The 15,194-nt window shown below is 46.1% G+C and overlaps 1 protein-coding gene across 1 annotated transcript in view; it reads left to right on the top strand.

Moving 5' to 3' along the window:
* Nucleotides 1-22: 22 nt before the first annotated feature.
* Slc44a3 (solute carrier family 44, member 3) overlaps nt 23-15,194 on the top strand; it is a 59,398-nt gene continuing 44,226 nt past the window's right edge. The window contains exons 1-5 of the mRNA XM_013018240.1: nt 23-82; nt 355-462; nt 4,093-4,235; nt 6,519-6,655; nt 7,537-7,630. Coding sequence (XP_012873694.1) covers nt 56-82; nt 355-462; nt 4,093-4,235; nt 6,519-6,655; nt 7,537-7,630 — 509 coding nt within the window. The 5' untranslated portion in view covers nt 23-55. The remainder of the gene's footprint in view (nt 83-354; nt 463-4,092; nt 4,236-6,518; nt 6,656-7,536; nt 7,631-15,194) is intronic.

The following is a 15,194-nucleotide window of genomic DNA, read 5'->3' on the forward strand; positions in this document are numbered from 1 at the left end:
CCCGCCCGCCCGGACACCGCGTCCCGGAGCCCCCCAGCCCGCCGCGGGGCGCACCATGCAGTGTCTGGGCGCCGAGTACGAGGTGAGCACCTGTAATCTGGCCGCGAGGTCGTGGCGGGGGAGGGGGGGTGGGGGCGAGGTGAGGACAGGGGCTGCGCCCTCCGCACCTGCACCTGCCTGCCCCCCCCGCAGGTGTGCGGGGAGCCGCCGGCCGGGGGCGGGGCCTCGGGTGTGGGGGTCCCAGGTGCGGACCCCCACACCTGCCCGGACCGGGGGACCCCCAGCTCCCTCCCTGAGCCGTTTTCCTGCAGATCGGGACTTTTTCTCAACCTGCACTTTCTTTCTTTCTGGAAGGTTCCTGCTGAGAGAACTCCCAGGCCGCCGGCCTGGCGACCCCAGCTTTATCGGAAATGCACGGACACGGCATGGCTGGTCCTGTTCTTTCTCTTTTGGACTGGTCTGGTAAGTGTGTGTGCGTGTGTGTGAGTGTGTGTGCGTGGTCTCAAGTCTCAAATGTCCATCGCTCTAAGTTTGTGATACAAAACTTCTGCCATTCACTCAGAAAAGCTAGTCCCTGGGAATATTTTCTCTGTCTGTCTGTCTGTCTGTCTGTCTTATCTATTTTGGTAATACTAGGGTTTGAACTCCCAACCTGGAGCTTGCCAACCATGCAATTTGCACTTAAGTTCCAGCCCCAGTCTTGGTTTTTTTTTTTTTTCTTTTCTTTTCTTTTTTATTTTAAGTTGTCTTGCAAATAAGGTTTTTCCTTTCTGCCCTTAGCTGGCTTAATTTCATTCCCTTTGCTTGTAGCCTGTCTCCCCCCCCCCTTCCCTCCCTCCCCTCTTTGTTGTAGCTGGTATGGCAAGGAACAACTAACTTTTGTGCCTTGTTAATTGAGATGATATGGAGAAGAAAAAACAACTTCTCAAGGCTGGCCTCAAATCTCCATCCTTCCAATCTCCACCTCCTGAAGAAATGAGCTTCTAGACCTGAGCCACACGCCAGCCCTCCCGGCCCCCCTTCGCCCTGGCAGCCCTAGAGAATTCTGGTGTGGTCTGTCTTCCCTTTGGCTTAACTGGAGAGACTGTTCTTGCTGCGGGCCAAAGTTTCCTGACTAAGCCCTTGCTCTGTTAGGAGAGGTTCCGGGGATTGTTAGTAGTTCGAGGGGCCCATGTGAATTCTCTCATTATCTGAGCTATCTGAGTGGAAGTTCATTTACCCTCTGCCACACCCCTAGGTCAAACATCCCTCCAACTTCTGCCGATCTCTAACAAAGGCCAGCTCAGAGCGGACAGCTTTTATTTGAGGCGAGCTGCACGCGCGTGCTCTGTGGTAAAACAGGTTGAACTAGCTCTGCGTGTGCTCCCAGCTCCCTGGGGTCCTGCAGCCCACTCGGTCCTGAATGGCTGTGGAAGCCGAATCCTGACTCATTTCATCTTTATATGAGGGCTGTGGGTACAGCAGACATGTTCACTCAGCCTTTTTTCAAAGGCCACATTTATAAAACCATCTAGGCCTGGTTCCGGCTGTTTGCCACATGGTCAATGATTAATTCATGAAGCCTGATAATCACCACCAGAGAGTGATGGCCGTGGTGGAGTAGCCTCACCTACCTATACGTTCATCCTTTCCCAGTGGCAAAGGCACCTGCTGATGTCCCGGACTGGCTTGGCACAGACAGATGTGGTTGTGACAGTCCAGGACCGAAAGGCATGCTGGGTTTTGCTAGTGCAGCTCCAGCTGTGGCCTTTCAGAACCATCCCGGAGGAGGTGCGGGGCACCTGCCACACATCTTGCTGCCCTGCCTGCCCACAGGGGCCTGGCTGTTTGTGTGTGCTGTGGCACACGTGCGTGGAGTGGCTGTCCTGCCCAGTGCGTGCAGCTTTGGCCTGGAGCTGTTCTTGTCACTTGGTGGTTGTCACTTGCCTGCCTGAAGCTGGGTGCATGGCTTGCCTTCATGGCCTGGGGGGTTGAGGCCCAGCGGGGACATGGCCTGGAACTGGAGAGAGCTTTACAATTACAATTACACTCATCGTCTTCACTGCTTTGCAATAACCTGAGTTCTTTCTGAGCCATTCATTGGTTCTCGTTGTGAGCCTCCCGTGATGTTTCCACGATGCGCAGAACAAAGCATTTCCTGTGTCTCCACTGCTGCACTTCTGATCTTGTAATGGACATCCTGCCATTGGTGGGGCTGTGACCAGTTAGTGCTGAAAACGCTAGGGAAATTGCTAGAACTGTGAGCCGGGGTGTCCAAATAGAAAGAGCACCAGCCTGTGCTTATATTTGCATCTAACGCATAGAGCAGAAAGCCTCAAACTCCGAACCACCTCTGCCTCAACTTACCTCCCTAGTAATCCTCTTCCAACCTCCATTTTCCTTCCTGGTGGCCATGTCACTCTGGGACATGCATCTCGGGTGTCACCTCTTATATGAAATTGCCCTTGCTTCGGTTGGTTGGTTTGTCAGTCACGTGGCTTGAACTCAGAGCCTGGGTGCTGTTTCTGAGCTTTTTCACTTAAGGCTGGTGCTCGATCACTTTGAGCCACAGTGCCACTTCCAGTTTTTCTGGTGGTTAATTGGACAGAAGAGTCTCAGGGACTTTGGCTTTGAACTGTGATCCTCAGATCTCAGCCTGCTGAATAGCTAGAGTTACAGGCATGAGCCACCGACGCCCAGCACCCTTGCTTGTTTGACAGTCAGAGAAATAATGGTTTCCAGTAATAACCGTGTGGTAAGGACTCAGGAAAACCTACCTTCCTCCCACTGAAACCTTCCCATTCCTCAAGTTTTCCAAAGGAGATATTTAGTACAGAATGGTGATGTATGGAAAATGTCACTTCGTGAGGAGATCCCTGGAGAGCTGGCCAGAGACACAAGGCTAACCTACCCTGAAGCCCGCAGGTCACGTGCTCCAAGGAGGCGGCCACAGCAGGACAGGGTCAGCACAGCATGTCTGCCACTGGGGCTCCTAGGAAATCCCACTCACCACACAGCCTTCAAGTAAGGAGCAGCGACCACTCTCTAAAGTCAGGCGGAGCGCAGAGGAACCTCCTTCTCCAGGAGGCCTGGAGGAGACAGGCCAGCTCCCAACTTAAGACAGGGACTGGGATTTGTTCAGCACTTTGTCCCCCAAAAACAAGAGTCTCTGCTACACACACTGGGCATTTGAAAAAAAATTTTAATTTCTGTTATGAATACAGACGATGCAAAGATAGCACTATTGATATATTATATATTGATATACATATTATATATAACAAGTATACATTATTAAAGGCATATCATATGTTATTGGATGATGGACTGCAATGAACATGTCAGCACCAAGCTATTCTTTTTAATTTTTTTCTGTCAGTTGTGGGGCCTGAACTCTGGGCCTGGGCGCTGTCCCTCAGCTCTTCAGCTCAAGGCTAGTGCTCTACCACTTGAGCCACAGCATCACTTCCGGCTTTTTCTGCTTATGTGGTGCTGAGGAATCAAACCCAGGGCCTTATACATGCAAGGCAAGCACTGAGCCACCTTCCCTGCCCCCTGAGTGCTATTCTATACACTGTCAATTGGTTGTTTTTGCCAGGCACAGTGGCTCACACGTGTAATCCTAACTACTCAGGAGGCTGAGATCTGAGGATTAGTTCAATGCCAGCCCAAGCAGAAAAGTCTGTGAGACTCTTATCTCCAGTTAACTATCAAGAAGCTGGAAATGGATTTGTGGCTCCAAGTGGTAGAGCTCAGGGACAGTGAGCGCCTGGGCCCTAAGTTCAAGCCCCAGAACCAGCAAAACAAAAAAGGAAGAAGAAAGAAGGAAGAGGGAAGGAGGACAGAAAAGGAAAGAAGGACTATAGGGATGGAAGGAAAGAAAGAAAAGGAAGGAAGAAAAGAAGGAAGGAGGAAAGGGAGGGAGCAACTCAATATGGGCATAGGGCCTGGTGGTGCACATTGCTGGAACAGATGTGTTTGAACTGAGATTCAATCTTAGCTGGAGAGACTCGTTTCTTTCCTGGTTCATTTCCCATCAGCACGTCTGGGGAGATGGGGGGGGGGTGTGCTGTTCGCCCTGTGACCAGCCTTTGACCCCCTGTGTTTGGCTAGGTGTTCATCATGGGCTACTCGGTGACAGCTGGAGCCGCAGGAAGACTCCTTTTCGGCTACGACAGCTTTGGTAACGTGTGCGGCAAGAAGAACTCCCCGGTGGATGGAGCCCCCCTCTCTGGGCGGGACATGACCCTCAAGAAGTAAGTGTCTGAATGGTCTCCCACCTACAGAGAGGCCGTGTTCAAAACTTGGTGTAAATCCAGAGCCTGGAAGTGGTTTTCCTGTTTGAAATCCTGTTAGCGCATCTCATAAGGAGGCCTTGAGCGGAAGGGAGGTTCAGTTGTGTTTATAGAATCAGCCAGTCCTGGGTTCAGATTCAAGCCTCAGTGACTTTTCAGCTGTGAGATCAGAGGTCATGGGGCTTGAACTCAGGTCCTGGGTACTCAGGACTAACACTCTACCACTTTGAGCCACAGCTTCACTTTGGATTTCCTGGTGGTTAGTTGGAGGTAGGAGTCTCACAGACATTCTTGCTTGGGCTGGCTTTGAACCGTGATCCTCAGATCTCAGCCTCCTGAGTAGCTAGGATGACAGGTGTGAGCCGCCAGGTCATCATATCCTTTTCACAAGGTTGTTTTAATGAACCACTGAGAGAATACATTGTTTCCATTACTATTGGTAGTATATCCAAATCACAAGGACTAATGTGGATCCACTTCTATAGACAAGAAAATGGAAATAGAAAGCAAGCCCTGGCATGGGGTTGGGGAGAGAAAGAAGAATGAGCTATTCTTGTTTAATGGTGTGTGTGTGTGTGTGTGTGTGTGTGTGTGTGAGTGTGTGTGTGTGTGTGTGAGTGTGTGTGCATATGTGCAGACACATGTGCCAGTCCTGGGACTTGAACTCAGGGCCTGGGTGCTGTCCCTGTGCTTTTTTGGCTCAAGGCTAGTGCTCTACCACTTGAGCCACTTCCAGACTATACTAAGTAGTTTATTGGGAAATATGGTGGCTCACACCTGTAATCCTAGCTACTCAGGAGGCTGAGATCTGTGTATCACAGTTCAAAACCAGCCTGGGCAGGAAAAGCCGTGTAACTCTTATCTCCAATTAACCACAAAAAAACCGGAAGTGGCGCTGTGGCTCAAGTGATAGAGCTCTTGCCTTGGGCTGAAGAGCTGAGGGACAGCGCCCAGGCCCAGAGTTCAAGCCCCACAACCAAAAAAAAATAAAGTCTCATGACTTTCCTGCCCAAGCAGGCTTCAAACCATGATCCTCAGATCTCAGCCTCCCAAGTAGCTGGGATTACAGGCATGAGCCACTGGACACCCAGCTATAATGTCTTAACTTTTTTTCTGGGGGTAGGGGGTCCGGTCATGGGGCCTGAACTCTAGGCCTGGGCGCTGTCCCTCAGCTCTTCAGCTCAAGGCTAGTGCTCTACCACTTGAGCCACAGCACCATTTCCAGCTTTTTTCTTTTTGCTTATGTGGTGCTGAGGAATCGAACCCAGGGCCTCATGCATGCAAGACAAGCGCTCTACCACTGAGCCACCTTCCCAGCCCCAATGTCTTAACTTTTTGAACAAAATACAAACTTACAAATCAGTCAGGAAATCTGTTTTCTCCTCTCCTCTTGGACGGTCTACCTTCCTTCCCTTCCCAGTGGGGAGAGAATGGCTGCTAGCTCCTCACACTCACGAAGGTTCCGCCCATAGCAGTAGCCTACAGGGACTGGCTGGGCTATTCCTGTGGTGTCAGCAACCAGGATGAGCACTGGACCAGTAGCTGAGAGCTACCAGTGCCAGCCCATAAGCCCTGAATGCCAACCAGCAGCCTGGTTCTGTGGCACCATTCACCCAGCAGCTGGGTGACAGGAAGGTCACCTGAAGGTCGTGGCTCTTGAGCCACTTCCCAGCCTCGGCCCCTCCTTTCTTCCTTCCTTCCCTGTGTCTCTGTTCTTGGAGTATCTCTGGACCCTATTGGAAGTGATGCTGCTCAGCCAGGATTCTGTTGGGCTGCTTATACATGCGTATCTATAGCCCCTGGGTTGTTTGGCCAAGGCCTCTCTTCCTGGTGACTTTCTCAGATCATCTCCTGCTCTCTACCCCACCAAAAGGTCAAACCTAATAAAGGTATTTTCCTTGTGAATACTAGGTCAGGAGCTTTGGCAAGCACTCTAGCTCTTGAACCATTACCTCGTCCCTTCTCCTTTAATTTTTCTTTCACAAAAAGGTGTCACAAGTAACTTTTGCCCCAGCTGGCTATGGCCTTCTGGGTAGCTGGAACCACAGGTGTGCGCCACCACACCCAGCCAGAGTGGGAACATTTGAGTACAGGTCACAAGCTGCCCAACTCTGTAGCTGCCCCTGGGCTGGTATCACAGATACCCAGTGACACTGAGGCAGCCTGACACAGATCTGAAGCACCACTTCAGATCAATTGGAGCCCATGCCTTGAGACAAGCCTCTCTCCCACCCATCTCCTCAGACACGTGTTCTTCATGAATTCCTGCGACGTGGCAGTCCAAGGCAGGAGGCTTGCCTCCACTGCCCTCTGCGTCTCCAGCTGTCCCGAAGAGCAACTGGACACCTTGGAAGAGATTCAGCTCTTTGCCAACACCAGCGGTAGGCACCGAGGGACCAGCCCACACTCCCTTCACACCCCCGTGGCCCAGCAATTTGGAGGGACCCGGATGGATAAGTTACCCAGCACTGCAGTCTCTAGAAGGCTTCCAACTCTCCCTGCTTGCAGCTGCCTCTTCCTGGGTGGTGAAGGCCGTGTGTGTGTGTGTGTGTGTGTGTGTGTGTGTGTGTGTGTGTGTGTGTGTTTTAATTAGGAGCTTGTGCCATTTCATTCAGGTCTGTCGGGCTTTTCTAGAACCCAGTCTTCTCTGCAGGTGTTTTCTCTGGCTTCTGTGGAGGCCTTAAAAGGGAAGAGCAGACACTTAAAGCCCAATGGCTTTGGGCTGGAATGCTTATAATCAGATTCTCTGAATTAGATTGCCCAAATTCATTGAGTAACAGAGTAGTCTCAACTCGTTCTCAGAAGCATTTGTGTGCAACACAAATACAGCCAGACCCTTGCTGTGAGCCCACCGTTCAGATTCATATTATAAACCAACAAAGGAAAATTAAGGACATGTGGCACAACCTGCTGTGAATTTTATCTGCCTGAAATATGGAGTGCCAGATTCCAAGCTGTATCTTCAAAACTAAAGTTAAAATGATCAAGCTCCCAAAATATACTTTCTTCAAATAACTTCAAATTACGTTAGTGCCAAACACTCAGCTTTTAGCATTAAATCTGGATTTGTAGAAAGAGAGAAAGCATGAGAGAGAAGGAAGAGGGAGAAAGAGAAGGAGGGAGGGAAGGAGAACAGGAGAAAAGGAGGAAGGGAGGGAGACTCATTCCAACTCAACCTCAGATTGAATGTCTGGTCTGCTTTCTACAACTGTGTGATAGGGCCTATCTGAAATCCTTCAGTCTGTATATTTTCTGCTTCCAGGGTCTTTCCTGTGTGTCTATAGCTTGAATTTCTTCAACTATACCCAGAGTCCAAATGCAGGAGCACTGTGTCCCAGGCTACCGGTTCCTCCAAGGTAAGCACTTCCTTATCCTTCAGCCAGCTAGGCACTGGGGAAGCACAAATGGGATAGGAGGCTCAGCCCCTGCCCGCAGGGAGCTTACAATCTACAGAGCCAGGAGCAGACCGGGAAGATTATTTGTAATTTACACAATGGACAGTGACTAAATAAGGAGGAAAACTGTGAACAATAAAGATATGGGCAGTCCTCAAATAGCAACACTAGAGCAAGCAAAAGAGAATCTATGCACCCAATGATTGGTTGTGTAACTAGGGTATATATTATCTTCTCCAGTTATTACAAGGTAGTCTTCTACAGTTATTTGTTCATTGCAAATACACACAGGTAGTTTTTGAGTTGGTCGTGGAGTTTAAACTCAGGGTCTGACTGCTATCCCTGAGCTTTTGCACTCAAGGCTAGTGCTCTACTGCTTTGAGCTACAGCACCACTTCTGGTTTTCTGGTGGTTAATTGGAGATAAGGGTCTCGTGGACTTTCCTGCCCAAGCTGGCTTTGAACTGTGATCCTCAGAGCTCAACCTCCTGAATAGCTAGGCTTACAGGCATGAGCCACTGGCACCCTGCTACTTAGGTAGTTTTTATAGCTCTAGATTCTTTCCTAGGAAAAGAGAGAGGGCAAGGCCACACTCTTCATCTCAATGAACACAGGAAATACAAGTCCTTATTAAGAAGATCTTGGATGAACTTTTATTTGTGTGCGTGCACAATATTTGTAGCGTCGAATCAGGGATGGAGCAGTGGTTGTTGGGATAAATGGTGCACACTTAGTCCTAAACAATTTATTGCCACCAAAACAGAAGTCTTATAAGACTCCCTGCTTGCTACAAATGATTTATTGAGTAGTTCCTAGTGTAATGTACTTAAAAAAATAATTTATTTCAATCTGCCACAAAGGTTCATACCTGTAATCCCAGAACCCAAGAGGCACAGGCAGGAGGGTCTCACGTCTGGGGCCAGAAGGGGCTACAATGTTACACCCTGTCTCAAAAAGAAGGCTGAGAATGTAGTTCAGACATGGAGTACTTGCCTACCATATATATAGAGATTTCTGGGTTGAATCCGTAGTACTGCAATATGTATCTGTATGCATCTGTGTATATATGTGCAGATATGGGTATGCTTATGTGTGTATATGTTTATGTGTGTGAGCATGTCTATGAATGACTGATGTGTGTATTTGTGTATAGATGTGTGTCTGTGTGTATATTATATATGTATATAGATTCCATGATTTTCTAACTGGCTGAAAGTAACCTTTCAAGTGCTTAAAAAAGACTCAGGAGATTGTAACTGTGTAGTGGATGACTCTAAGTAGCCATCTTGGTGAAACTGTTTCCTCAAAGTAATGCTTGTATAATTGTAGGAGGTAAGAATTATTTGCAAAGGAGAGTGTTTACTCTCTTCCATAAATATGTTTTTAAAGCTAAACATGCAATATCATATCTGCATGGTATTATGTAGATACTATGTACATGTTAGATACATAATAGGTAATATCTTTTTTTTTAAAGATAATATGGCTATTGTCAGCTATCCAAAACCTGTCTTGGTAAAAAACAAAAACAACAAAACAACAACAGTAAAAAAAAAAAACCCTGAATCCAGGGGTTGGAAGATACTGGTACTTTCTATTTATTATTTAGCACTTGGAAAGAAAGATGTTTTGGGACCCCTACTTGTAACAGTACTTGCCAGTGGAGTAGGTGATGGATATTGTCAGTGGTGTTGGGTAACCCTTCTCCTCCTGTAAGTGAAGGCCAGCTGGGGTCCCATGAGAAGCTTCCATCCTTATACCAACCACAGGTGTGGCAAGTGCTGATCGCGTTCTTGGCACCTGCCATGTACTTCTCTATGCTCTTGTCGTGAGTTGACTCCCTCGGGCCTCACAGACGCTCTGGGATGTTGGGGTAGTTTCCCAAGCCTGTTTCACAGTTGAGAAGATGGATGCCTAGAAAAATGAAGGTCATAACACCAGCAAATGGAAGCTGACATTCAAACCCAAGCAGTGTCCATGTTTGCTTCCACAGCCCAGGAAAAACAGCCCAAGCTAGACGGGTAGCTCAATTGCACTGCCAATTGGTTCATACCAAAGTGGGAGGGGAAATGACATGTGCCCTGTGTCTATGGATAGCCAGCTGCTCTGCCTTTCAAGCCAGGCCTAGCCCTTTCCACGCTCACACACAGACCTTTCCAATACTTACTGTTCAGATGGAAGCAAAAGTGTTGATTGGTCTTTCTTGGATGGAGTGAGGGGAACAGACACAGACCCAAGGGCTCCATTTCCTTTCTCTCCACAAGGCAAGTGTTTGTTTAATAGGGAGATTATCATATTTATTGTGGAAGGGTGGGGCCAAGATTTAAAAGCTAAAAAACATGAGAAGAGGCCTATGGGCCAAAGAACATTTTCTAGATATGTCTTTTGACTACACTAATTGTTTCTTCTTCCTCTGTTGGCCATGTTACTATAGCATACCTCTCTCTCTCTTTCTCTCCCTACCCCCCAACCTCGTACTGTTTATATGCAATGGCTTTTTTGTTCGAGGCTAGTGTTCTACCAGTTGAGTCACAGCACCATTTCTGGCTTTTTAGTGGTTAATTGGAGATATGAGTCTCACAGCCTTTCTTGCCCAGGCTGGCTTCAAACCATAATCCTCAGATCTCAGTCTTCTGATTAACAAAGATTACAGGCATGAGCCACCGGGGCCCGCCAAAATTCAGCATTTTAAACACGTAATTTCTTTCTACATTATAAAAATGTTATTTGTTGGCATATAAATTTATCATGATTTCAATAGAAGTATCAGCAGAAATTTAGTATACAATGAAACTAGCATTTGGAATTAGCGACTAAAGTACATGATAAACAAGTGATATTGGTACAGCCAAGCTTAATCCCATACATGGAGAGTTTTCATGCATACTTCAGGTGCTAGTGGCTCCTGCCTGTAATCCTAGCTACTAAGGAGTCTGAGATGTGGGGATTGTGGTTTGCGCCAACCGAAGGGGACAAATCTGGGAGACTCTTATCTCCAGTTAACCAGCAAAAACACTGGAATTGATGCTGTGACTCAAGTTCTACAGCACCAGCCTTGAGCAGAATAGAGAAGAAAAGCTTGAAGCACTGAGCTCAGCCCTATACTGTGACAAACACAAACAAAAAAAGAATAATTTAATTGATAAGATGAAACCAAAAGTGCTGGAAGCCAAAGAAGAATTCTTTCATAACTCAAGAATAGGAAAGGCTTATAATTATCTTAAACCTGTGTGAAAGGAATCAGAGCTGGGCACTGGTGGCTCACACCTGTAATCCTAGCTACTCAGGATGCTGAGACCTGAAGATCACAATTGATGCCCACCCAGGCAGAAAAGTCATAAGACTCTTATCTCCAATAAACTACTAAAAAAAAAACTAAGTGGAGCTGTGGTTCAAGTGGTAGAGCACTAGCCTTGAGTAAAAAGAAGTTCAGGGATAGCACCCAGATCCTGAGTTCAAGCCCCAGGATCAGCACAAAGCAGAAAAAAAAACCTGAAACATAAAAATATTTTCCATATAACAAAAGCAGAAGAAATAAAATTACTATGCAAATAGTTGCATTTCTTGAGAAATTAATTTTTCTATCAAATAAAAAAAGAAGAGACCTCTCATAATAACTTAGGAAAGACATCAACTTCATAAAAACCATTTTCTCAATGTGAAAATATGATGAGATTATAAATGGCTGGAGGGGGAAGAGAGAGAAGAAGAGGAGAGAGAGGAGGAGGAGGAAGAAGATGACCACAACAACTAATAATACAGAGCATGGATCATGTCCAGAGCACACAGAAATCAAGCTGGAAAGCTTAGTAGCCAATCAATGATTGTACTGAATTATAATACAGAGGACTCTCAAATGATATAAATACTTCACTCTCAGGGAAGTGGAGTTTAATTTCCCTCCCCTGGAATGTGGACAAGACTTAGTGACCCTCATCCAAAGATAGTGTGACAGAGCAAAAGTGATTCCCTTCCACTAATGATACTTCCTGCTGGGATTTCATGAGATGGTGCCTGGCTTCTTTGGAGACCCTTTCCCTGTGTGCTTGCAAGAAAACATGATGGAATTCATGACAACTGAGGGACATTTTACAAAATACCTGAGAGGAATCTCCATAAAGGTCAACATCATGAGAAACAAGGAAATCCCAACAGATCACAACCAAAGAGGAGACGTGATATGCACATGCCTTAATTGGATCCTGGAACAGGAAAGAAGAAGGAGGAAGAGGAAGAGGAAGAAGAAAAAAGTAGAAGGAGGAGGGAGAGGGAGATGGGGAGGACCAAATGAAGACTATAGTTTAGGGAACAACGGAGCACCAAGGTTAAGTCTAATGTTCACAAGTTTGCTGTGGTTACAGAAGATGTGAACGTCACTGGAAGTGAGTGAATACACACTGGGACTCTGTTCCATCCTCAAGGTTTTTCTGTAACTCTAAAATGAGTCTAGAATGAAAGGTTTATGTTCTTAAATGCTCTTCTAACCAAATCCCAGTGCCTTTTGTGCTCTCTGTGGGTGGAGGGGGGTGGGTGAGACTCCAGCCCAGGGATGTGGCCAGAAGGGAACCCTACTGCATTGTTGGAGTGTAAACTTGTTCAACCACTTTGGAAAGCAGTATGGAGGTTCCTCAAAAGACTCCACATAGAACTCCCCTATGACCCAGCATTCCCACTTTGGGGCATTTACCCAAATGATCACAAACAAGGCCACACTAAAGCTACCAGCACAACTATGTTTATTGCAGAATTATTTACCATAGCTAAGATATGGAACCAACCCAGATGCCCCTCAGTAGATGAATGGATCAAGAAAATGTGGTATATATACACAGTGTAATTCCATGCCTCCATCAGAATGACATCGTCCCATTTGTTAAGAAATGGAAAGACTTGGAAAAAATTATATTAAGTGAAGTAAGCCAGGCCCAAAGAAACATAGGTCCCATGATTTCCCTTATTTGCAATAACTAGTATATGTCTGAGACAAGTAGAAAAGGTCAAAAGCGATGTACAGATGACCAAATAAGATGATGTTAAGCAAAATGAACCCCAAGATAGGGACACAAGTGGTTTTTTTCTTTCTTGCTATTGTTTCTAATGTATTTATAAGGTACCATATGATTTTGTTGTTGTTGCTGCTTTGTGTGTTTCTCTCCCATGGTAGAACTCCTGTTTTCACTGTATTTGATGTCAGTATAATTTGGGAAGGGGAAGGAAAAAACAAAATGTTTAAATAGGAATACAGGTTGACCATTGTGACAATGAGATGTACAAGACACTGTTGAACATCAAACTTTACAATTTAGGCGGGGAGAGTATAGTTGTGGAAATAGGAGGGAAGGGATGGTCGGGGGAAAACAAAGGAGTCAAGAATGCTTGATAAGAAATATACTCATTGCCTTGCTCACGTAACTGTAACCCTTTTGTACAGTATTTTCACAATAAAAAAATCATAAAAAAAGAAAAGAAAACTCCAGCCCTTCTACCTCATTGTGGGGCATGCTCTGCATAGCCAGGGTCTGGCCTCTCATTTTTGGAGTGCAATTGTGTTATCTTTTATCTCAGCTGCAAGAATCCATTTAGCTTTCCTGCTTCATTTCCATATGCTCACTGGAATGCTATTCAAGAAATATGCTCAGGGAGGAGAGGAGGAGGCAGTTTCTCAGGGCGTTTTAGCAATGTGAATGCTTTTGTATCTTCAGAAATTTAATTTTAAAAATGTCTTCTATTCCGTTGGTCTTCTTTGAAGCCCCTCTTCAGAATGCTAATTCTGTGCTGTTGTCACCTCTGAGGAAGGCTCATGTGCATTTGAGGTGGTGCTTCATTGGAAGTTTCTGAAGTCATGAATTTGCTCTCTTCAAATGAGTACTCCTTCACTTAACCTTCAGACATTTCACAAGATGGTTGATAACTTTGGGGAGGTTTAGCAATGTGTTAGGTAATTTGGCATTGTTAAGGTGGGATTGTTTTTTAACCCTTTGAGGTACATGGGGAGCAAAAAGAAGATCAGGATCCTGTGAAGGTATTTGTGGCTGCATTAAGATTCCTGAGCTGAGCTGGGCACTGGTGACTCATATCTGTAATCCTAGCTACTCAGGAGGCTGAGATCTGAGGATCGGTTCAAAGCCAGCCTATGCAGACTCTCTCTCCAGTAAACTACTCAAAAAAGCTGGAGATGGTGCTGTGGCTCAAGTGGTAGAGCACTAGCTTTGAGCACAAAGAGGCTCAGGGACAGTGCCCAGGCCTTGAGTTCAAGCCCCAGGACTGGCAAAAAAAAAAAAAAAGATTTTGAGCTGGGCACCAGTGGCTCATGCCTGTAATCCTAGCTACTCAGGAACCTGAGGTCTAAGGATCAAGGTTCAAAACCAGCCCAAGCAGGAAAGTCCATGAGACTCATATCTCCAGTTAACCAGCAGAAAACTAGAAGTGACACTGACACTCAAGTGGTAGAGCACTAGCTTTGAGCAAAAGAGCTCAGGGACAGCACCCAGGTCCTGAGTTCAAGCCCCACAACTGACAAGAAAGAAAGAAAGAGAGGGGGAAGGGAGGAGGGAGGGGAGAAAGAAAGAAGAAAGAGAAAGAGAGAAAGTGGGGAGAGAAAGAGAGGGACAGAGGGAGAGGGAGAGAAGAAGGGAGAGGGGGAAAGGGAAGGGGAGAGGAAGAGAAAAGATTCTTAAAGAAGTTTATTCTGGAGCCGGGGGCTCACACTTGTAATCCTAGCTACTCAGGAGACTAAAATCTGAAGATCCCATTTCAAAGCCAACCTCAAGCAGGAAAGTCCGTGAGTCTCTTATCTCCTATTAACCACCAGAAAACCAGAAGCGGTGCTGTGGCTCAAAGTGGTAGAGTGCTAGCTTTGAACAAAAAAGCTCAGGGACAATTCCCAGGCCCTGAGTTCAAGCCCCACAAAAAGAGGAGAAAAAAAGTTTGTTCTGGGCTATTTTTCTACCCTAGGAAAGGACTACACAAAAAGGTTGGTTTTGCATCTAACTCAAGGTGTCAGTTATATGTTTATGCATTTATTAAGCACTCTGTTTACAGGAAGTCTGTTTAGCCTTGTTTGCCTTTCTGAAGAGGCTGTCACTGATTTAATTCAGTTTCCAGTTGGGTCAGGTCACGTTAGTAACTATTCTTACAGAAACATGATTCTTATGTTAGAATTGGTGGTCTAGGAGGGGCCAACAGAGCCAAAAGTGTTACGCATCATAAAGAAAATGTGGTTTATATATACAATGAGATGTGACTCAAACTAAAAAAGGAGGAAGGGGAGGAAGAAGAGGTGGGAACATTACATTTGCAACATGGCTGAAGCTGGAAGCCATTATGTTTCATGAAATAAGGCAGACACAGAAGGGCAAAAAGACACATTGTCAGGTATAGAATCTAAAAAGGTCAAGTCCAGGAAAACAGAAAAATGCTGGTTACTAAGATCAGGGAGTTGGAGAAAGAGATGTTATACCAAGAGTACCAATTTCAGTTGTCTGGGATGAATAAATTCTAGAGATATAGCTGATGCTGGCATTCGT

The sequence above is a fragment of the Dipodomys ordii genome, unplaced genomic scaffold (assembly GCF_000151885.1).
Source record: "Dipodomys ordii isolate 6190 unplaced genomic scaffold, Dord_2.0 Scaffold39, whole genome shotgun sequence".
In the NCBI taxonomy this organism is placed as follows: domain Eukaryota; kingdom Metazoa; phylum Chordata; class Mammalia; order Rodentia; family Heteromyidae; genus Dipodomys; species Dipodomys ordii.